At 40.4% G+C, this 25,096-nt stretch overlaps 1 protein-coding gene across 24 annotated transcripts in view; it reads right to left on the bottom strand.

Annotated features, from left to right (window-relative positions):
* Positions 1–25,096, bottom strand: part of ATP2B2 (ATPase plasma membrane Ca2+ transporting 2) — a 399,432-nt gene that overhangs the window by 34,003 nt on the left and 340,333 nt on the right. For all 24 annotated transcript variants that reach the window (XM_072934741.1, XM_032750663.3, XM_072934737.1 and 21 more), the window contains 6 exons: positions 18,978–19,219; positions 17,796–18,030; positions 11,934–12,113; positions 10,868–10,955; positions 4,637–4,743; positions 3,821–4,012 (listed from right to left, as the gene is read on the bottom strand). In XM_072934741.1, the coding sequence (XP_072790842.1) occupies positions 3,821–4,012; positions 4,637–4,743; positions 10,868–10,955; positions 11,934–12,113; positions 17,796–18,030; positions 18,978–19,219 (1,044 nt within the window). The remainder of the gene's footprint in view (positions 1–3,820; positions 4,013–4,636; positions 4,744–10,867; positions 10,956–11,933; positions 12,114–17,795; positions 18,031–18,977; positions 19,220–25,096) is intronic.

Raw genomic sequence — 25,096 nt, 5'->3', positions numbered from 1 at the left:
AACAAATCATATCCTGTCTGGGTAGTGCACTCTCTGGGTGCCCCTCAGAGGGTTGGCTTCACTCCCACCACACTCACACAGTCATTAATTAATTCATTAATACAGAATTGCAGTGCTTTCACTTGGAGGCCTGCAGGGAGATGATCACATTCTCATATTTACATGTTACACCAGAGCAATTGCAGGATCAAGACTGGATAAAATCAAACCCATTAAGTTGCAAAGCACAAGCCAAGTGTTAAAAAAAGATCACTCCAAGCAAAGATTTTATTATCTTTGCACTTCCTTTAAGCACAAACCAAAAAGAGTAGGTGAGTGTGCTGATTCCAAACTACAGAACAGATAATCTGAGAGGTGGCATGAGGAAGAAGAGAACAAATGTTATTACCTACAGAGAATTTTTCTCATTCTAGATATGAAATGTCACCAAAAGAACAGCCTGTGTGATGTTCATTAACCTTACTGTTAAGGAAGGACTGAAATTATATTCTGTGTGTCAGAGAAAACCAAACTGACCACCTAAACCAAAGGAAAACTCGGTCCAGTGTGGACTATGTTCATGTTCATTTTGAAGGTCACAAGAAGCTGTGCTGCCTTTTGGAAACTACAGATTTAAGCTCTGTCTGTTTGCTTGTTAAGAACTAAAACATTTCAGTCAAAACCTTTCGGCCAGACCTGTGCAGAGTTCTGCAGATTTGGAAGTACATGTGTGCACCTAGACTGTTGTAGGCAAGATTTTTCTGGGAGACTCCTGCACTTTGTGCTGGGGCTATTTTCATAGCAACCAGAGGGTACAGCATGTTCCCAAGTGCAATTTTTAGCAAAGCTTTCAGGACAAACAGAATGTCCTTTGGCTGGCTGGAGTCAAAGCCTAACACAATAATGTGCATTTGTGTGGCAAAATCCTTCTTGAATGAGACAGAACCGGGAGCAGCTCGAGATTATTCACACTGAGTGTAAACAGTGGCGAAGGACAGAACTGCTGCCTTTTTGCTTCCATTTCCACTTCAGCTTCCCCCACACCTTTCCTTTAGGTTTGCACCTTTACTGCCAAATTAAGGAATTGCACAAGAATCTGCTTGCAAATCAACCCAGGAGTTCCAGAAGGTGTCCACAAAAACCTGTGAGCAGGGACAACAGGTCCAGGGATGGTCTCACAGACCTCCAGGGCAAGAGAAATGCACTGGGCCTGATCCAAATCCTTGTAGAAGCCAAAGGAATGATTCAAAAGATGAAAAAAGCTCCAGAATTAAAAAGGGGATTATGCTTGTACTGATAATGCACTTCACATCCACTTAGACTTGATTTAAAATAGTCCTTGCACTGATCCAGCATTGTTTATCCTCCTCAGGGATAAAAAATTATTGGTTTCCCTTTGTGCTTTCACAAAAAACTGAAGAAATGCTAGACATTGACCAAGAAATTTCACCTTAAACTAATGTTTACAGTCAGACACTGATTGTCAATAAAATCAGTTCCAGTGATGGTGCTGCTATCAGCACCTTTTTCTGGCTGAGTTTGTACCACATGCTAAAACCCCCCAGAGTTTCAGTTCTTATTCTTGTGTCACCAGCAACAATCATTTTACAGCTGGGCATTTCCTCAATATGCTGGGAAATATTTCCAAAGGGAAATTAATCCAACTTTGCTGCAACTCCACGAGTTTTGTCCCTCAGCACAGGCTCAGTGGTGACAAGAAGGGACCTCCAAGGCGTCCAAATGCCAGCCAGGGCACAGGAGAAGTTTGAGGTCATGGGTTTGTTAAAGTACCTGGGTTTCTGGTTGCAAGGATCAATTCCATGATTCCAATGTAAGTTTAGCCTGGAGCAGAGCTGATGACTTATTCATTGCTTTGCTCAGGTGTGCCTGGGCTGAAATGTACCTGCTGAAACAGGTATGGGCATCTGGGTGATGCACCATGAGGGAAGCATCAGCTTTCCCACGGTGCATCCCAGTCTAGGGGGGCATTGTGACAGCACCTGTCTGCAGCATCTAAAATACGCATTATTTTAGAGACTGACAGCACTAAAAATCCACATTTTGTTATTTTCTCATTAAAACAAAAAACTCACACTGTACTGCATATATCCTGTTTACTCTCTAGAGGGAAAAAAAAAAAAGTAATTGTATCGCCCAAAAAATTATAATTTGAGGAAAAAACATGTTTTCTTTGAGATATGCTTCTTGCAAATGACCTGGACATTGTAATGAAGGATTAATGGAGTGGAAGAAAGAGAGGTCTAAGTCCAATTCTATGTGTCATTTAATTGGTTTGTCATCTGCATCTGGAATTAAAAGTAACTGCCTGAAAGCAACAAAATAATTTTATCAGTCAAAAAGATTGTGTGTCAGCACTGCTGTCTTGAAAATAACCTCATTCCACAATACATTAAAAAATCATGTATTTATTAGTGAAGTATTCTGAGAGAAAAAGGCAAATTGACATAACCTGCTCATTTCCCAATCTATGGTGTTTTCAATTTGACCACCACAGGCTCAAGGATGACAACACTGAGAGAGGCAAAAAAGCTCCTAAAAGGGAGTTTCTTTGGGGAAAAAGCTGGATTAATCCAGCCAGACCTCAGCAGCTCTTTAACCCTCAGCAGCCTGATCCTTGGAATGCTCAGGAGGATCCTTGGAATGCTCAGGACCTTTCCAAAGGTTTTGATGCCACGACAATTTTTCGCCCTTTTCTTATATACCTTTTATGTATTCTCAGTGCTCTTAGCATGCATACTTGTAATTTTTCAAGTCTGATAATTTAGCATAGTCCTGATATTCTGTTAAGCCAGAAAACCAAACATCCTAAAGGCCTTGCAGTTAGAGGCCAGAAAGCCTTAAACTACCTTGAAAAATCAAAGGTCTCCTCTCAAATACATCCTGTAAACTAATATTAAGCCCATTCAGGAAAAAATAATTCAGGATAAAAAGATACCACACTATTCAATCAAGCATCTCATTGGGGCATCTTTGTTGGATATGTTAATTTGCGAGGTCTATAAAAGTGCATATGCGATCCATCATGTGTACGCATTTCAGCGTGCTCCACCTTGGTGAAGTGTTACACCACAAAAATCCTTGTTAAATACCAAGGTAAAAACCCTTTAGCCTTAACTAAGCCTAGCTCTTCATTTTAGGACCAAGGAAAAGGCATCAGTTTACTTGCTGTGTGCCAAGCAGGAATCAAATGCAAGGCCCCATCCACTGGTAGCATGGATCCTATCAGGATTTCAGCAGGATCCCAGCAGGATCACAGAAGGATTTCAGCAGGATTTCATCAGGATCCCAGCAGGATCTCAGCAGGATCTCAGCTGGATTTCAGCAGGATCCCAGCAGGATTTCAGCAGGATCACTGCTGGATTTCAGCAGGATCCCAGCAGGATTTCAGTAGGATCCTATCAGGATTTCAGCAGGATCCCAGCAGGATTTCAGCAGAATCCCAGCAGGATCTCAGCAGGATCTCAGCTGGATTTCAGCAGGATCCCAGCAGGATCACTGCTGGATTTCAGCAGGATCCCAGCAGGATCACTGCTGGATTTCAGCAGGAACCCTGCTGGATTTCAGCAGTATCCCAGCAGGATTTCAGTAGGATCCTATCAGGATTTCATCAGGATCCCAGCAGGATTTCAGCAGAATCCCAGCAGGATTTCAGCAGGGTCCCAGCAGGATCTCAGCAGGATCTCAGCTGGATTTCAGCAGGATCCCAGCAGGATTTCATCAGGATCCCAGCAGGATTTCAGCAGGATCCCAGCAGGATTTCAGCAGAATCCCAGCAGGATTTCAGCAGGATCCCAGCAGGATCCCAGCAGGAATTGCTCACCTGGGTGATGCAGGCGCCGGTGAAGGCCACGATGACAGCCACGATGTTGACCGTGAGCTGGAACTGCAGGAACTTGGAGATGCTGTCGTAGACGTTGCGGCCCCACATGACGGCCTTGACGATGCTGCTGAAGTTGTCGTCCGTCAGGATGATGTCCGAGGCCTCCTTGGCCACGTCCGTGCCCGCAATGCCCTGGGGAAAGGGGTTGGGAATGAGATCCCCTGCTGGACAGCACAAATATCCATAGTCAAAGCCCACAGCTTTTTATATTTCCTGGAATTTCACTAATTTGGCCTGGTTTTGATGTGAATTAGGCCGCAGAAAAGGGAATTGACAGAGAGCAGAGGAGTTTATGTGGTGATGGCTCTGAGTGTTTTATCAGCTTAAAGACTACTGATCATCTGAGGTGTTTTTGTCATTGATGATGTTTTTTTTTATCCATGAACAGAACTGGTAACAAAAATGAGAATTATGTGTCTTTACATATAGTTAGAGTACGCATGGAAGATACCTGTCCAATTAGTGGTGGATTTTACCACAGCAAAAGAGAACTTCGGTGTTGTGAAGAAAATGTTCTTTTTTCTGTATGGGCACAGGATTCTGCATAAAGCCAATGATTAATTAGACAAAATCCTGAAGAAGTATGAAAACAAGCAATGCCAGTGAACCCAAGTGAATTAAAGGATTCTGAGTCAACATAACTCGTTCCCACCAATATATTCCTTCACTGACAAGGAATAACGAAGCAAGTTCACATTTAATGAATGGAAAAGCCCTTACAGCAAATTCATAATGGCACAAACATCAAGATTATACCATTGCAAAGCCAACATCAGCTTTTTTAAGTGCTGGTCCATCGTTGGTTCCATCCCCAGTCACAGCTACCACCTGCCTCTGTTCCACCTGTGTGCTGTCAATAATACCTGCAAAAAATGTATGTATGGGTGTGTGTTTAGAGACATTTATGGGCAATAATTAGCAAGAGAAAATGTCCCTGTAAAAAAAGCAGGGTCTGTATAATACTGATTGGATAACACCACACAGTTTTACAGAGATTAAAAAGGCAGAACTTTAAGGAAAATAATGATGAAAGCTGTGGCATCACCACCATCCACTGCTAAACATCACCATTAGAATTTACATGGAAAGTTCTGATCCTGCATCATCAACACATCAATAAAACCTGCTCAGGCTTCAAAGGCAATGAGAGCAGCTCATTATGTCCTTCTGTCAGATTCCTGCTCTTTAAAGTTTTGTGTCACAGCCCAGCACTGATCAAACATCGATGGAAAGGATTTGCCAAAAACTTAAGTTCATGTTTAAGGCTCTCCTTAACTGGGACCCAGCTGTAATATCAGCTTTACTAAGAGGCCTTCTTAACCTACAGATAACAAAAGCCATTGATGAATTTTATTTGGCTGGAGAATTTTAGCAACCATGTTCAATTCTGCCAAACAATAATTAAGGAGATACAAACTAATTCTTTAAATTCTGGAACCAAGCATTTTAATAAATAGATATAATAAAATAATTTATACTTTTGAGATCATTTGAGAGAAATAAAAAACACTTTTCACTTGGTGAATCAAGTTTCTCACACAACAAGGCTGCAGGAAATTATTTTCCACTTATGCAGATAAGGAAAGTCAGGAAAATAATGAAGAATTTTTCAGAGGCTACAGAAGGAGCCCAGATTTTTATAGGATGAAGCTCATTCATCACTCATGTTTCTATTTCCATGTCAGAGTGCAATTGAGTATGAGCCCAGAACACAGAATTGTTGTGTAGGATACAAGAACACATTTCCATATTGATAACTTAGGGGAGGAAAATGACAGAATTCCTTTTGCTAACACATTTTACACAAAGTCATTACCTCCAAAAACAATTATCCAAATCTACACAGTGTGAAAAGCTTTTGCTCTGTTCTGGAAAAAAATTCCCTCCCATATCAGATAACCAAGAAGAAATAGGAAATTGCAGATTACAGAGCAATAGCTGCCTCTTGGCAAGGCTCAGGCTTATCAGGCACCAGAAGATTGCAGTGCCCTGTGAAAGCAGTTAGTGCCCTGTATTTTTCAGAGTTATGAAAATGAGAAAAAAAAAGCCCTATTCACTTTCCACTGGTAGCATGATCTCAGAAAAATGGCAATTACTCTGATAAGATCTCACAATTAGAGCTTTCAGCTTGTTGGGGTGATTTGCCTTTGGTATTACTAAATAAACAGGAACGTCATCTGTCATCACTGTTAAAAGCATTTACTTTGTCTTGTTATTAACACATCCTTTGATGTTAAATTAATAGTTTAAGCTTCTGAAAAAAAAAAAAAAAAGTCATCAAAATCTCTGGCTCATTAAGGTATTAACTGCTCCAAACAGGTTGATCGTATCCGCTCACAACCAGGCTCCAAGTGGGAGCACAACCCAAATCAAGTTGAAGAGGCTCAAACAAATGATCTCCTAATAGAGATAAATGGATATAAATAGTGACTGTGCTGATGACTGTGCCACCAGCTGCCCTCCACCAGCCAGCTCCTGGGTGCTGCCAAGTCATTCACAAGGTTTAGGAGACACTTTTATCCCAAAATACAAACTATGCAGCCAGGATGAGCCCAGAGCACAGACCTGAATGCAGCAATGGAAAACCAGACATAAAAAGGTCTCAGGTATCATCAGCACATGAGTCCTAGACCTTCCCTGCAGTGCCCACTTGGGAGTGCCACAGGAAATATGTGGAATTCTGGGGATGGATTTCAGTGCTCCCCATAGAAGAGAGAAGGACTTTGCAAAACTCCCATCTGTACATCAGACAAATTTCTAAAATGGAGCAGCCATGATTATTTGGGATTCAGAGGATTTATCACAGCTCTGCCAACACTCCCTGACTTCTGCCTGCTCTTTGGAATCTGTTCTTCCTCCCTGCTCCTTCCCATCACTGAATGTTTACCTTCCTTCGAGCACATGCCTGCTTCCAAACACCTTAAGGTTTGTTTTCAATATTCTGTTAAGGGCTGTGATAAGGTTTCACTTCAAGAATTTTCTTCAATACTGAGAAATGTGCACAGTACTGAGAAATTCACAGTGGGAGAAGACCAAAGAGAAGAAGGATGCCCACTCCCTCTGAGCTGTGGGGATTAACCTCTGATGTGATCAGGGAATAATGCAACTGAGGGCACTTGCTAACAGGCTGCCAGGAAAGAGAACATTCCCTGGCCTTTGCACTCAGTCCAAGTGGCTGTAAAGAAGCTCCAGTAATAATTAATCATGTCTAACAGCCAGAATATTTCTTCCAACTATATAGCTTTACTCCAGTTGAATGCTTACATACAGAATTTTAATAAAAATTAAGGTTTTCACAGGGAATTCTACTCTCAGCAAAGCTTCCTGCCAAAACAGTCTTTGCTCTTTCATTGGCTTCTTCCCTCATGTTGAGCTGTTTGGCCATGACTTTTCTTCTGTCAGAAAGAATTTCATTCAACAGCCCCAGGAGCACACCTCGAGCAGAGCATGACAGTGTGCTCCACACAGGGATGCCGCTGATGTGGCAGGAATTTGGTTAGGAAATTTGGGCAGGAATTTGTCCTGTGGCTTGCATAAGACACAAGTTTCTCAGAGCAAGCAGCTTGTGTCAGATGAGGGTGAAGATCAGATTTAAAACAACCATGCAGAGCTGTCAAGAAGGGCTCTGAATGCATAAGCCTGCCATAAAAACTACAAAATACAAGATACAAAACTGAAATATATCCTACATCTCCCACCTTCCTCCCATTTTACACTAAGCAAGCATTAAATCAAATCCACTCAGGATAATAACTCAGGGAATATCAACCAACAGTGTCTCTTCTGCACCTGTGGCTCAGCTCAAACCCATCACAGCCAGCCCAGGTTCTCCCTTTGTCACAGGACAAGTGATGCTCTGTTTACACAATCCTTTTTCATCACCCTTAGAGCTGCATCGGTTAGAAACTCCTGGGAGGAAAAAAAAAAAATCCTGGTTTAGAGATTTCTTTCTGTCTCTACTGCTTAAAACAGGCAGGAAAATTAATCTGCAGCTGAGGATTTCAGAGCTGAAGCCCAGTTCAGGGTTAGAGAGGCAGGGAAGCTGATCCTCCCACAGGATCACACAGATTTGTGTTTCTTTGACAAGCTAAACATAGGTACAGCCACGTATTTTCATACACACATCCTCTTCAAGTTAGTTTTTAATACTTCCACACTTCTGGAAGCTCCCCGTTACTGTAACAAGAATTTGCAAAGTCTGTCTGAAGGAGAAAGCTCAAACTTATTTCAGTTACATGCTTGGGTACCAGTCTGGATAGAAGTTTAAAGGTTTATATAAAAATGTTCCATTACAGACAGCATTGGGAATTAAGTGAAAATCCCTCCCCAGAGTTCAGGATATCAATTAATAAAATTCTCTGTATTTTGATTTTTCTACCCATCTCACAGCTTTCCACATTAATGAGGTTATGAACATACTACCACGCCAGGCAATAATAGTTGAAATATTTGAGTAATTAAGGGTAATTAATAAAAATCTTTTCTTCTTAAAGTTCCCTTTCTGTTTGATAAAAAATTAGCCCTGCATGAGAATAGCTGTTTTTAATATCACACACACACACACAAAAAAAAAAAAAAAAAAAAAAAAAAAAAAAAAAAATCCAGCCTAATTTAAATATATTGGAAGGTACCACTTCTTTAATTGGTTAACTGAGTATTTCTTTGATCTTTATTATTCCTTCTGATGATATTTCCCATCATTGTTAAACAGCTGCTTCCTGCAGTGTTTTTAAAAGATAAACTGACAATTTTGAATTATTTCAGCAATTGTACTGTAACCTCATATCAGTCTAAATGATACATAATTTTACTTGTTATATTTGGAAATAGAGTTTAAAATATAAAATAATAGCAACAGGTGTCTTAAAGCCCCTCCCAAAGCGTATTTCAGTGGGACTAAGATTTTGGTTTCACTGAAGCAGTTTGTGATGATAAACCACTCTGATGGGTGATTTTCAGTCTACTTCAAAGCCAGAGATATTTGCAAGTGTCTGCCCAGGCTGAAATGCTGAACCATGCCTTTCTCTGCTCCCTGAGCAGCAGTGAAAACAATAGTGAAAAATCAAAATTATCTTTTTTCTGGGTGGGATTGTGCTATGTTAAGGGGAAAAAAAAATTCCCTCCAGCAGCTGTATGTCATTAAAAATTAAATATAAAAAAAATTTATTTTCTGATGTATGTTTTTAGCCTAGAGCAGATAGAATACATCAAAGGGGAGAAAATCCTCTCAATCCCTCAAGTGTCTGAGAAAAACATAACATTTTAACAAGAGGCCCAAAACTAGTGAACATTTAAATAGTTTCTTGTAACTTTTAATGGCCCTTAGCGTATTACCAGCCAAAAAATTCCATCACGATTTCCACAGACTCCTTCTTGAACTTTGTTAAGACGCTTAATTGCTCTCTCGACCTTGTCACATCTTTCAAAACATTAATTGTGGTACTTGCATATGGCATTCAGTAGGAGTAAATATCTTTTGGGCTGTTGAAGTTCTTATGCTACAAACCATCAACAATTTGCCATTCCTTTTTTCTCCAGCTCTCTATTGATTTCAATTTCCCTGGCAAAGGTTTCCTGCTCCTCTTGAAGGAAAATCCTGAATGATTCAGACGAGCACTCCTGAGGGACTTGGTTAATCCACTTAATGAAACACAAATTGTTGGGTTTCTGAAACAAATCCGCTCTTGGGCTGAACAAGGGCTGTTCTCTGAGAACAGGTCCTGGAACACAGGATTTGACATGCACTGGGGAGGAGACTTCAGCTGTCCTTATATCTAACACTGACCCATGGAGATAAAAATTTCCTCCCATCCTTTCCAATCCTGCTGGAAAACCCCTGCATTTTTTTTTAAACTGCATGATGCTCAAAAGCTGTTGTAATCAGTCATGTATGGAATCATAGAAACAAAACCTAAAGGGTTTCCTGCCTAAATGTGGATTAATATTGGAGTAGTCAACAGCTGAAAACAGTATGGGATCAGCTGAATCTTAGCCTGAACTTTAGCTGCTTCAAGAATTGCTAAAAGGGGCTCTCCAGACTTTCCAGGGCCTTAGCAAAGCATTCCAGCTCTTTCTTCATCAGGAAACAGTAACCTGCTGACAGGTCTTCTACCTGTGCATGGCCAAAAATGATGTTATTCCTGCTCAGAAACTGCCTGATTTCATCAGCCATGAAGCATGAGCCTCAAAGTCAACTGAATAAGATGTCAAGTCATCAAAAGAAAGACAAAAACTGCAAACCAAACCATCTTTAATGGGAGCATTCCATCTGCAGACAGCGTGGGGAGAGAATGGAGCTTGTATGGTGCACTTCCTACAGGGAAGGTTCTAAAAATACAGAAATCTAAAGGAAGTCAATGCAAATCAGACAGATTAGCCATAGGAAAAATGGAATTGGCTAAAAATCCCCATCTCCACTGGGCAGCTCCAGTTCCACCATCCCAATAACTGCTGCTGTGACAGGAAAAGTTTTTTTTTTCCTCTTGGAATACTCTTTAGGATAATTCTGGGAGAAGAGATGCACTAGAGTGACTGGATTCACTCTGAATGAGGTTGCTCTTGTTTCCCTCATAAAGCAGCACAGTCACAGACAAAAAAAAAATCTATGTCCCCTCTTGTTTATATCTTGTTTCCCAGCAATATTTTTTTTCTGTCCACCAAATGCACATTTTCCCTTCCCAGCTCGAGCCTCATTCCAGTTAAAAGTCACAAGGCAAACATGAGATTGCCTAAATCCCCTTGCCAGGCATCTTATTGCTATTTCTCTTATTCCTGCCAAGGAGTTTCCTATTATTTTCCATGTCAAGGCTGAGGTAGAACACAAACACGAGTGCAAGAAAACTTCCTTGTGCGGTGTAGGGATGTGCAGTTAAAGATGGCAACTCAGGTGTATTTGTAACAGTGAAATCAAAGCAGATGGTGTGCTTCAACACCTTAATCATTGATTTCCAACCCCCCCCCAACCCCCCCCAAGCAGTTTGCACCCACCTTTCACCAAAGTGTGTTTGTCCGTGGGGGAAGAGCGAGCAAGCACCCGGAGCTTTGGCCAGATTTTGTCAATCCGTTCCTGCTCGATCTGCAGGGGGGGAACACAAAAAAAAGAACCAAAAGAGTAAAACCCCTGGCCTGTGGTGAGCAAAAATTTATGTTATTATGTCAGAAAATTCCCCTCATTGCTCAAACCTGCAGCTTTTCTCCAAAAGCACAGAAAAATTCCAGCAGCCATTGATGCTGCAAGTGAAGACAAGGCCAGTACTAACAGAGCTCAACTGCTGGCTAACACAGGTAAATTTTCCACAATACCTAACCAGCTTTTCTTATCATGGTTATGGATAATTCCACCCAGAGTTGGCATTCTAGATAAAGGATACTGGAGTTTCTCAAAGCTGATCAAACCTGTTCACAAGTTTGTTGCTCTGCTCCACAGGAGAACTCAAATCTTCATTTAGCACCAATAACGGCACGATCTTCTTGTGTAGCAACAGGAACAAAGCCAAACTTGGTGCATTTACTAACATTCCCAGGATTCTACCCATCCATCCATGCAGGGAGAAAATTACTGTGTTCACTCATTTATGATGGACTTAAGAGCCAGCACAGATTTTTCTTTTTTAGAACTGTGTGTGAACTCCATCTTTGATGAGGAGTTAAAAATCTTCCAAAGGATAGATTTTTTTTTTTTTATGTAAATCATTGCTGTGAGTACATTAGAGAAAATGGAATAAATTAAAGAAATGAGAGGAGCTGGTTCTCAGTACAGATTGCATCTTAGGAGCAAAATTGCTGTCGATTTCCTTCTCCTCCTTGCCATAAACCTGCTTTAATGGGCTTAGTTCTGATTGCTTGTGGAGTAGTGCAGTGGTTCAAAAAACTGTGGAATTAGACCAGCACTAAACAGATCCTGGAAGAGCAAAGAATGGAATTTCACCACTGTTTTGAATTACAAATATTTAGTGGGAGAAAAAAATAGGAATTTTTCCAAGTGGTCTTTACTGTTATGAGGTACACACCAGTGCAGGAAAATATTTTAGCATTTTCACTGGATTTTATTCACCTCTCCCTTCTCATTTCGGATCCTCCTGTTGAACTCCTTCCCCTCGAGGCAGAGGAAGTCCTCTCCAGGGTGGATGATGCCACATTTGATGGCGATGGCACGCGCAGTGTTGATGTTGTCCCCGGTGACCATGCGCACGGTGATCCCGGCTCGCTGGCACTTCCGGATGGCTTCTGGCACCTGCAGGTGACCCCGTAGGATTTTAGCTTTTGTATTTTTCAATTCCTGTGCTGCATTAGTGCGTAACTCTAAACTCCATACGGAGTGCTAGTTACTGTCCTCACATTTTGTCAGACACAATTATTAATTACACACAGGTACTGCCACACTACTAAATTCTGTACAGTGTAAGATATACAACAATTCCTCTCTGGGCCTGGAACTCAAGGACACCTCACTGCCTCAGGCCCCAAAAAGTGCAAACAGAAGTGAGCTGGAGGGAGCAGACTGGGGGTAAATGACTTCATTTCCTGCAGCTGGAATTGGAGCATTAACCCCTGCTATGGAAATGGCCCAAACTGAAAATTGTGTGAAAAACTGGTGCCCATCACCCACCTTGGGTGCAGCCTCTGGAGGCTGTGGCTGCCCAAGCTGTGCCTGCTGAAGGCTTTAATAAATCCCCACTTTATTCTCTTCCCCTTGCCTGGCCTCTGCTCTGGGGCCCTCCAAGGCATCACAGTAGCAAGGCAAGGGCAAAGAGAACTCCTGGATCAGAGATCAAACACAAGGCAGGTGTTCCCATCCAGAACAATTTCAGGCTAAGAAATGCCTGAAGCAGGAAGAGGAATCAGGTGTGTTTTATTGTTACTTGACTGTTGAGTTGGGGTCACTCCACAGGTAAGGCAAATCTTTTTATCAAGTAAAAATATATCTTTTAGATAATTCCTTCAACTTTCTCCTGTCTGAATATAAATGAGTGCTCTGCAGCTTTTCTGACCTTTAGCAAGCTGAACATAACTACTTAATACATGTAAACATGAATGGAGCATACAAACATTCTGTACAGAAAATTATTTTACTTCTGATCCAAACCTTCCTTTCAACAAGATTTTAAAAGTTACTGTGATTTATCACTACTTAATTCATGCTTATCAACAGGTGGAATTCCTAAATACAGGAGTTTAAAATTAGTATTTTATGTATTTAAAAATCATTAAATGAAGCCTGACTTTACTTATGCCTTTTCATGCATGAGATAAACTTCTGCTGCACAGGAAATGTATCAGGGAGACAGTATATGACAGGGGCTGTGAGATTAATGTACAGGCTCCATTCTGACTTGGCAACCTACACATCTTTTTTTAAAAAAGTAATAAATTCAGGAATTAAAAGAAAACATTGATTTCTAATAATTAAATAAAGCTGTTTTAATACAGTACTTCAGTAAATGAAGGCTATAGAAAGGGTCCATATCTATAGCTCAGTTTCAGATGAGGAACAAAATTCTGTTCCCTTAAACTACATCCTAATTAATTATAATTTCTAAGTAAATATCACTAACCAATTAATTCAGTCTCATCACATTTTTGCATTATTTTGCATCAGTGTTATGAAAGCATTATTTCTTCAAGAGAAAAACAGCAATATTATTTAAAGTGGGAGAATAAGGAACATGTTTATCATGTCCAGAACAGCCTGGATGTCATTCTTCAGCGCAACACCACTTCTCTAAATTTCATTTTTACCTACAAGAGTCTAGAGCACCCCAGAATTCATCACAAAGGCTGAAGCTCTTCACAGAACTACAGGGAAGTGAACTGCCGTACTCAGAAGATGGCAGTGCACAATTATTAAAAAATATTTTAAAACCCCACAACTATTTAATAAAAGGTATCAAAATGGATATTATTGTGTGTATTCGGTGCACCTTGCTGATCACAACCTCCAGCACAGATGTAAATGTGTTGTGCAACTCAATGCCTGTTTGAGTGGATTCATCTCATCCATTAGTGCAGAAAATGCTGACAAAAGGAGACACCATCTCCAACATTACACTGTTAATTTTATGCATTTCTAGATATTTTCATTTCCTCTGTAGCAGGGGACACCACTAAGGGCATATTTATGACAACCCTTGCCCTGAGCCAACGTGGCAACCTTGGGCTTTGAGGGATTTCCTGGGGCCAGGAGGGCACTGAAAACCCTAAAGCCCTCCACCACAGCACAGATAATGCTTCTCCCAGCCTGGGAATAATTCCACACCATGTTTGTGAATATTTATGAAAGGCAGTTTGTGGAGTTCCTGTTTTCCAAAACGCCTCCCTAACCCAACACCTCAGTGAAGACCAGAGCAAGCACATTTCCCTGGATTCTCAGGAAAATCCCTCCACCCGGAGTGTGTCCATAGGATGTGCTGTTTGCAGGACTCTGGCAACACAGATCACAAAATCAAGGGTAGAATTCAGGGACAGAGCTTTATCTTCCCATTTCCTCACCTCTAACTGGGGTTATTTCCCCCACAAATGGTACACCCTGGAAAAATCATTTCCACCTGAAGGTTTTTAGTGATGTGACCTAGGTTTCTATAGGGGAATGTATAATCAGGTCCAACCTGTTCCTTAAGCAAATGGCCCCTGATTTCCCCAGTTTTCACATTCATAATCCTGCCTAAATCCCATTTGTCAATTGGAAATGCTTTTGGTACCCACTTGGAGCTGTGGTGACCCTGGTGCATAGGACAGGACAGATTTAGATGGAAATCTGGAAAACCAGCCCAATGGATGGGCTGTGAAGGAGAAAAATAAATTACAGTGCAAGCAGCAAAAAAAATGTTCATTCCCATGAAGGGTCAGTCCCATTGAATAAGGTCAGGGGAGGAGAGGCCCAGTTGCAAACACATCTCAAACTCACATCTAACTGGAGAAATCATTCTGTTTTCCTCTCCTGTCATTTTCTGGACAGCTGGTGGGTGGTATCTGATTTAATGGTGTGTACAGTAATTACAGTTAAAATATTGTTCATATTTTTTTTTATTGCTGTAAGGGAGAAAGAATGTTGGCAGACTGAGTGGGCAGAAGAAGCAGATATTTTCCATCAGTTTTGCAGAGCTTAAGTACACATTTCACAATTTTTGGGTTTATTTTCCCTCTGCAAAGCAAAATTTCCAATGAAAGCACGCATGCACAAAGAATCCAATGCAGGAATATCTTTCCCAATCAGGTGACAAATAAATAGGAGATATTTGGAAGGGATTTATGTTCATCTCCCAGAAATAACAGACTGGAGGCGTTTTCTGGCAGATCAGTGTGAGCCAGTTCAGGCTCATTAAAATCAAGCCAGAAAGAGTGTCAGGATCAACAGAGAATCTCTGCAGGAGAAGGGCATCACTCTGTTTGTTCTCTTCCTGTATATTTATCAAAGAAAAATAAAAAAACACGCCCACAAAATATAAATATCAAGCAAGTAGTTCAGTGCTTGCTAAATCCAGCAGCTGCTGGTGGCTAAGCTGGTGTCTGAATTACCTGGGAATATGGAAATGCCATGGGTGTCCGTGGTGGAAATTCAGAGAAAACTTAACAGTTGTTGGACATCGGTGTTGAATAACTTGTTCAAATTGGGTTTTTTAGTGTATGAGGGAGATGTGAGTGCCAGAAATCTCCCTGAGTATCCCAAGAATATCCCTGGAAGGAGGAGGGAGGAAGGACTCATCCAAAACAGCTGGTGTTCCCATGTGGGATCACTCCTGGATGCACAGGAGCCATGTCCCACAGGATCCACAGGACAGCCCAACACCACCTCAGGGAAAAGGAGAATCCTGATTCTTCCCCAGAAAACACAGGAATGTAACTGAAGGGAAGGTAAAGGCTGCCAGGACTGGGACATTTTTATTGGAATTTCCTGATTTATCACCTCCATTCAAATAAAGCCTGACACCCACGAATATTGAGAATATTGATAAAACAGCACTTTTAGTAAGAATTCTAATTTTTGTGTTCTTTTTTTTTTTTTTTTTTTTTTTCCCTACAGAAAGCACATTGAAAATGCATAAGCTCCAATGGGGAGTCAATTTAATGAGCAGATTTCATTTTGGCTGAATATTCCCTATAACTGCTCAACATCTTGCTATTTACATCAGCAATGGGGATTTCACATATGCACATTACAATATTTCAACCAAGTCAGATATTCCAAACTTAGAGAGTTTTCTGAACTTTATGTTTTTCTCCTGGCTCAGGGTTTATTGGTTCATTTATTTCCCCTAAGGTAATGCTTCTTATAATGTGCACAAGAGTAATAATTTAAATATTGGTTTAAATATTTTCATGATGATATTTCCACTTCAAAACAGTCAAAAGGGACAAGGTGGAAAAAAACAAAAACCCAAGGCCCAAATCCCAAATGTCCAAATTTTGCTAAAATTCTGAAATTGCAAATATTTTATCATGCATCTTGCACTAAAATATAAATGTTCCTGCATGTTCTGGTGTATTGAAGAAATTCAATACAATATTCAAGTGTTTATTTAGAAATAAGATGTTTTCCTACCTTCATTTCTTTGATTCTTTACATAGAAGTCAAATTTGCCCTCTATTTTTAGCAAAATTATTCACTTTTACCTCAAGCTCCCAAAAAATTATTCCCTACAAGATAAGAGCAGCTCTCTTACAAAACACCCTCCTAACAATCACATGAAAGGAGAGTTTGCACCTATTTTCCATAATAACTGCAAATCCCATTGCTCCCCAATCCCTCAGTCTGTCACACCACACGGAACCTGACTTAAAGATGTTTTCTAACGTGGATCATGATTTAATTTAGGAGGAGGAGAGGGTTGATTCACAGTTCCAGTGGCCACTGACAAAATATTTTTGAATATTTTCTGCAAAATATCCATATATGTGAGCTGGTGCATTAAAGGAGCGCAGCAGACAGAACTTCTAAAGGACATTTTCCAACATTTTGAAAGGCTTGCAATGTCAGGCATGGGGACAGATGGATTAGCAGCAGGAGACCATCTGATGACAGATAAAGTGGTTGCTGTTTATCTGCTCTTTGTGGAGATAAGGAGTTTATCATCCAGTTGTCACCTAGACAAGATTTACTTTTTATTTTAACCTTCATACTGAGCGAAAAATTCCAATAAAATCCATTCTGAGGCAAGGCTCAGTTGTGCAGTCAGTGCCTGGGGTTGTATCGTGTTAGTTCCAAAGTTACTGTCACCATTTCCAAACCCTAACATGGAATTAATAATTCTCCATTAATTACCAGGCACCAAATAGAGAGATCAGAATTCTCTAACTCAACCCTTTGTATTTCTGTAGGAATGTTATTTACAAGTGTAGAAGCAGGGATGTACTTCCAGTGTGCACGCCTACTACTGATTCACTCAGGTGAGTTGAACTGAAATTATATATGTATTTGTACAAGCCATGTAAATGTGATATCCATGACAACTGCAGCCTTTCCTTGTTCAAATGCAACATTAAAAACAAATTTTCCTGGGTAGTCATCAGGTCACAATATTAAGTAAAGTGACAACTATTATAATAAATGGCAAAAAGTCCAGTTTCTTTGGAAAATGTCACTATAATCATGGCAATTTTAATCACTGCACTTGTCTTCCCTTCTTTCAGAGTTGTACATCACTGCACTGCTTAAAGGAAAATTCTTTAACATGTGGGAGCATTACAAAACCTCTGCTGATCATCTCAGCCCTGCAGTCCAAAAAGCCCTATATTCCTTTATTTAAATATAGTTATATTTTACCACCTTAATTATTTGGCTTTTTATCAAGTAAAACCCATTTCTAAAGCTGATTTTCAGCTTCTTTGAACAACCTAATTTAAAAAAAGAGATAAAACCTGTAAGAAAACTGCCATTCAGGTTATGTCCGGTTTTATATAAGATAAAAATTGGACGTACCTCTGGCCTTACTGGGTCTTCAATGCCAACGACACAGATGCAAGTCAGGTCAGATAAGATGTCGTTCTCGTTGTCCCAGTCAGGCTCGGGGCTGCTGGGGAAGTCTCTGAAGGCCACACAGATGGTTCTCAGCCCATCACAGGCCATGGGCTCGATCACTTTCTTCACCATCTCGTCCCTGTCGCGGGGTCTGAAGATCCGCGGTTCCCCAGCGGCGTTGAGGATCCTGGAACACCTGGTTTGGACAAGGAAAAGAGAATAAAAACTGAGTGTGATGCCTTAGGATTTCAGCTTTTATATTTTCCATCCATTTGCACTCCTGCAGCTCTTTAGTGTGTAACTCCAAACCCCACAGGCAGTGCCAGCTGCAGCTTTCCCAACAATTCCTCTCCAGGCCTGGCACTCAAGGACACCTCACTGCCTCAGCCCCAGGGATGGGAACAAAAGGGACTTGGGGGAGCAAACCTGGGGTCAGTGACTTCATTACTGGAGCTGGAATTGGAAGATTAACCCCAATGTGCAAATGGACCAAACTTATAAAAGTATAAAAACCCAAAATCACCATGGTCCATTTTGGGTGTAGCCCTGGGGGATTTCATCTGCCCTAAATGCATCTTAAGGCCCTTCAATAAGTAGAACTGCTTTTTATTCCCCTAATTCTGTCCGGTCTCTGATTTTAGGTAGCCCCAAAAGGGCATCAAGTGTGCATCTGCATGACTGCCAAAGTATTTCCTGTATAAGCTCATTGCAGTCAATGCTTTCCATTTCTGATGTCAGGTTTTAAGTTTCTGTTGTAAATTTCTAGAAGATTCACAACTGAAATATCAGAGAGAATTTGTAACTTATTGCATAGACACCGAGAGCTCTTCATGCAATATTTTCTCAATAATGAGCTGGCAGCTTACAGTTAAATTGAAAGTGCTTATTTTCCAAATGGGTTGAATGTAAAGAATCCATTTGTAAATTACCAAAAGCAGACCCAATTTTTTGCTAAGGAAAAGAAGCCAATTTCCCAGAAGCACTTAAAAGAAATTAAAAAACAATAATAGCAGCTCATGCTGCTAAGGTGTGTCATATTTCTGGTGCAGGCAGCAAACTCCAAACCCCAGAATTCCCACATATTAGTGTCGGGTTGGTTTAGAATTTTGGAAAAAAACGAGGCCAGGGATGCAGTGCACTCACTTCTTGAGAACAATCTCGGAGGCTCCTTTGCTGTACATGCGGAAGCTGCCGTCTGGCATTTTAATGACCGTGCTCATGGACTTCCTCACGGAGTTGAAGGTGTAAACTTTGTAGAGCTTCTCCTCGGGGATGAGGCTCCGGACGGGCTCGTAATCCTGCTTCAGATCCAGGACAAACCCCAAGAGGCCACACTCTGTCTTGTTGCCCACCTGACGAGGCAGCCCGCCCTCTTTTTCTGGTGGCTGGAGAGAGGAGAAAAAAAAATTGGAGATTAATTTCTCTCATTTCTCTGACTTCACAATTCAGAAGTTTAACATCTGATCTGTGCCGCCACAAGTCTTCCAGTTTTTAAAAGCAAGGTAAAAATTCCATGGAGCTCCAACAGACCTGAAGCATCTCCTCACAAGAAGAAACATTTCTCTAGACAATATTTGCCACATTTGGTCTCTTGTATTTCTTTCTTCTTAAATTAGCCATTGGCAGCTTGTGATGGTTGGGCAATCCATGAAAAAGTAAGTAACTTTCTTTAGGCTGAAAACCAAGCAATTCTCACTTGTTACAAACAGGATTTCCTTTTCTCTCTTGCTTAGAATTCCATTGGTTTGCTGATTTTCACAGCTTTAAAAGTGAGTTAAAGAAAGCTCTATCTTCTTTTGTTTGTTTTTTTTTTCCTGCCAGGCACATTTTATATAAAGATAAATCTCCATCCGACCATAACAACAAATCTCAGTGAAAAAAATCTATAAAATAATAGTCCTGTATCTAAATATACCTGTTTCTAGAATGACTTTGGTCTGTTGCTTCAGACAAATAAATTCTATGTATGTTAGAGAAAATGGAGTAGCTGAACACTGTGCAACTTCTACGAATTTTCAGTCCTTCTGAAGGAGAGAAGGAAGGACAAGGAAGACTTTAAATTCCCTTTCAAAACAGAAATAAACACTTAATTTACAAACTTTCTTGGGAGTGTTGTACACTCCAAACAAAATATTCCTGTGCCAGGGCCCCAGATATCAAGTGGCCAATGTGTGAACTATAAACTATTGATAACTCACATTTTCTTATGCTCAGTAGAATTAAAAAGTGTTCCTTAAGCCAGGGCTAAACTCCCCTTATGGGAATAAAAAGAGGAAATCATCTCACAGCTTTAATTTGCACTGAAAACAGATTTTGATTTGGCCCAAACCAAGACTCTAAGCCATCATTTTCAATGTGCGTTAAACATTTACCTCACCTCACATTTTGCAGAATTACGACTGCAGGACTGTATTCAGAATGTGTGTTTAATTTCACTTTAAAATCAGTTTACTTCAGAAACGGGCTTCATAATAGGTAGAACTTCCTACACTGTCCCTCACTGGGATGAGGGCACACAAAGGGAATGATTAAAGCTGCAAATCAGCCATCCTAATGGATTTGGATTCTTGCAACAAGTATGGCCACCAAAAGGGAAAAGGGGACCTTTTAAATGAGCATTGGTAATTAATTATCCCAGAAAACCACGCATTGCAGCTGGTTTAAAAAATGAAGATCAGGTAGATAACAGACTGGTCTAGAACTGAAGTAAACAAATAAACATTATGTTTTTCAAAAGAATCCTCTCCCTACCAGCAGGAAGATTGATACCTGGTGCCAAGTAGATGAATGTCATTTTTTTTTCGTAGAGAAGCAGCTACAAAGAACAACAGAGAAAAACCCAAAAATCTCTGTCTGAAAGAGATTTATCCTTCAAAAAAAGGATTGTAACATCTTTCTTTTATGTGAACCATAATTTATACTGACTAATATGGGTCACTCTGGTGTTGCTGTGACATTTTAACATCACTCCAGGGTCACTGTAAAACACTGACATTCAGCAAAAATGCCAGTGAGATACATTAATTTTATTACCTGCTATAACAACTTGTCCTGCTGTAACCTCATTATACTGTGATGTAACTTCCCTCTGGATTCTCAAATTCACTTAAGAATCCCTAATTCAAAATGGGAGTGCTCGTAGTGAGGTGTATCTGGAATTCAGTGGATGTGAAAATCTCAGGAGTCAAAAAAATACCTTTTAAAATCCAGTTTTGTTTACTTAAATAAGATTTGTTTTCCTGGCATTGCAGGCACAGGGTTCCTGAAATCTGACAAGAACTTCAGGTTTCTCAAAGCAACAGAGGAACCAACATCAGTGCCTCAGTAGTGATGGTTTCCAGGGAAGATCCATTCCTCTGGGCATATTAAATCCAACTCCTCTCATTTTAGATATAAATCCTCATTTATGCTTCTCTTTGCCACTGAACTCAATGAAAATTGTCATTGAAGTAAATGTGAATGTGGTCAGGCCACTGGAACACTTCCGGAACCCAAAGAAAGACAAAGTTTTCCATCAAAGTCAGAAAATTCTAGACAATAAATAATTTATAGATATTATTTCATCATGCCCTGATGCCAATGGAAATCAAGAAAATAGAAACCTGCCCACATTTCTCAACACAAAAAACTAACCATCAGAGTCCTTCCAAAATCCCCTTTATTTCAACAAAAAGTAGATCACACTCCCCTGCTCTTACCACGGCCTAAAAATAGATTTCTTCCAGGGAACATCTTTTGAATGCAAATACGTAAGCAAGGAGGGGAAAAAAATACCCATGAAAAGAAAAGGAACAGACACTTCGGAAAGGTTTCAAAATCGAACAAGTGGCCACCTCCCTGCAGAGCAGCTGCTGTCTCCATATTCTTTGTGCATTACATTAGGGGCAAGCATATGGTGCTGAGAGCTGGCACGGAGCACTTCCTTCCCTGCAAAATCTATATGCCAGGAGCAGCCTCCTTGCAGATTGTTCTTGACAATCCCTTGCAGAAGCTGCTGCCTCTGAAAGTTCCTGCTGGGCTGGAGCTAAATTTATTTCTCGCTGAATTCTGCGGTTCATGGCACCTGGAAAACAAGGACAGCCTGATGGGGGTGCTCAGGAAGGATTGGCTGGGAGCAGCTTCAGTGACCCCTCAGAGGATGGGACTGATGCCTTAAGATTTCAGCTTTTGCATTTTCCATCTATTTGTGCCCCTGCAGCTCTTTAGTGTGTAACTCCAAACCCCACAGGCAGTGCCAGCTGCAGCTTTCCCAACAATTCCTCTCCAGGCCTGGCACTCAAGGACACCTCACTGCCTCAGCCCCAGGGATGGGAACTAAAGGGACTTGGGGGAGCAAACCTGGGGTCAGTGACTTCAGTACCTGCAGCTGGAACTGGAAGATTAACCCCAATGTGCAAATGGACCAAACTTATAAAAAGATAAAAATGTGTGACTCGTGGTCCATTTTGGGTGTAGCCCCTGGGGGACTTCATCTGCCCAAAATGTACCTGAAGGCCCTTCAATAAATAGAACTGCTTTTGATTTCTTTAGTTTTGTCTGGTTTTAGATAGCCCCAAAAAGGCATCTTGACCCTTGGAAGAGGTGAGGGGGAAAGGCTTTGAGCTGAGATTTACCACAGGGAGCTCCAGCAAGGACCTTCTGCTCCCCACAGGTCACCTGCAATCTGTTCCATCACCTGCTTGGAAGGGACTGAGCCAGGATCTTCCCCCAGCCATGACCCTTGCAGAATTGTTTCAAACATTTCTCCCAAGCCTTTGGATTTTTTTACCCACAGCATTTCAATTGCAAGCAGCTACTCCCATGTAGAAGAACCCCCAGACAGATGTTTAAAAAGCCATGGTTACACCCAGCAGATCAAAATAGGTTTCTAGGTCAAACTACAGCTGCTTTACCAAGGCTTAAAAATACCAATCCAAAGCCAGTATTGACCTGATACTGAGTTTGGATTACAAAGGGAATTTTCAGAATTGTTTCACTGGGAAATAATTGACTAATAAAAGGGTTTAAGAAGAAAGATAATGTTCTGGGCATAATTTAAAGAGGTGCTCCAACCTGTAGAATTAAATTAGTAAGTAACTTCCTTTTTTGTCTTAAGTCTTTACTAAAATTCCCTTTTCTCACTGCCCTTTCTCTGCAAAAAGACCCAAGAAATCCTTCCACATTAAAACGTCAGGATTTTCTATATTATCTGAAGTCTTAATTTGTTGTATGTTACTCTCCTGTGTTCTACAGATTGAACTACTCATTTAGAATAACAATGACATTAAATATTCTAATTTATTAACATGAAAAACGAGCTTTGCTAAAATACTATATCACTATTGAGTTTTCTATTTCAACCCAGCATCTCAACAGGAAAACAGAGGAAAACAAAAACTTTTTAAAATTAAATTGCAGGAGATTTCCACTTCATACTCTAATTACTCAAACAAAAGACAAAATGGACCAGGATGCACAAGATTTTTTCTCTGTATAATTAAACACATTATATGTAAAATTTAAAATAACCAAGAAGGATGAATACTGTTCAAACTATGTGATATTTTTATTTGTGAATTCCTAGTACTGCAAAAAGGACTACTAAAGAACTGTGGTCCTATCAGAGATATTCTCTTGCTACATAATTAATAATATTTTAATGTAAGAAACCTAAAACAAGATTAAAACATGCCAATTTATAACCAAATGTTCCAGCTTTTTGCAGATACAGCTTCCTTCAAATGACTTCAATCTAAAACAAGAGATTTTGCCTGTTTATCTTAGAGGAAAGCTGAAAAATGAAAGGGGTGAGTCTTTTTTAGCCAAGGATTAAGAACTGAAAACTTTTCTCAACTAAATAAAGTTTCCCTTTACAAAATGGGAAACAGTTCCAGAAGCTCTATTGGCAAGAGGATGGCAGTGAAATACCAGCCCTCAGCTGGTTTAGAATTTGTGTTTAGAATTTCTCTGGGATTCTGGAGCCAGAGCAATGGTTTAACCCCAGATGGAAACCAAAAAAGGAGCCTCTTTTCTCAATACACTTCCCCCTGAGATGGTACAGGGAGGAAAATAAGAAATATATCAACCCCTGACTGAGATAAGAACAGATTCCCTACAAACACCTGGCAGCAGCTGTGCACCCTTAAAATGCTGTGAATTTATTTCCACAGGGTCTCTCTGTAGGCATAAAAATCAGCTTTTCTATCTGTGTGGACTGGGATCCCTGCAGCCTCGAGGGCAGCCCTGGAACAATATCATTGATGACAATTTTTCCTCACAGAGTTTGGAAGTTTCTGGGAGGTTTCCATGTTAATGGTGAATAAGTTGCCTGTTTTACACAGAGCAGGATGATTTGTTGTACCACACAGCTGCTTCCCAGCTCAGAACCAGCACTGCAAGGTACAGGGCTGCTGAAAGTCAGTTAAAATAAAGTCAAAAGTCAGCTTGAATTGAGGTCAGCAGAAGGGATTGGAGAAGAACAGTTATGGACTTGGGGCTGGTTGTTCAACCTCCCTGGCACCGGGAGATCCAGACTGCAGGACTGTCACACTGTCTGAGCTCCCTCACTGCATTTAAAGCCCAGCACTTCAAACTTTGAAGCTTTGGTGGTTTTTCCTACTCTTTTGCATAGTGCTGAGTAAGTTCGCATCAGTGTTCCCATTCACTTATATTTACCTGTTCATCAGAAAGTAAATTTATCTCCTTTTAAACTTGAAAAGATTAAAAATATTTTAGCACTGAGCTGATACAGATCTCTCCCATCACTTCATTTCAGTTCCTAAGAACTAAAGGTCCACAACCCTTAAGGAGAGCGAGCTTCTGAATCCCTGACTTTGACAAGTTTACATCATTTTTTGGGTCCAATGATTGCACATACATAATTTTAAAGCCCTATGGCTCATACATTTGGAAATTAGCTCGAAACCAGACAAGAAAAAAATGCTTGGAAACTCTTTAGCAGATGCTTTACATGCCCTGCTACCTGAGATTGGATATATTTTCCAAATATGATTGGATTTGCTATATGTGGTACATAATGGTGTTACACAGTGCTTGCACAGAAGACAGAAAAATATCTAATGCTTTTAGAAGTGTTAATACAGCTTCTCTAAAATAAAATCATTATAGGCTTAAACAGGAACTTTGGTTGTGAAGAACTTCTTGACAGAGAAGAGAAAAACAAAGACAACATTCACCCCTAAGAGTGCCACAAATTTTCAGAAAGACTAAAACAGAAGGTGATGGGAGAAGGAAAAGTGCTTTTTGCTAATTCCTACTGTATT

This window comes from Taeniopygia guttata, chromosome 12 (genome assembly GCF_048771995.1).
Source record: "Taeniopygia guttata chromosome 12, bTaeGut7.mat, whole genome shotgun sequence".
In the NCBI taxonomy this organism is placed as follows: Eukaryota; Metazoa; Chordata; class Aves; order Passeriformes; family Estrildidae; genus Taeniopygia; species Taeniopygia guttata.
The sequence above is the reverse complement of the archived record's forward strand: the minus strand, read 5'-3'. Positions and strand labels throughout refer to the sequence as shown.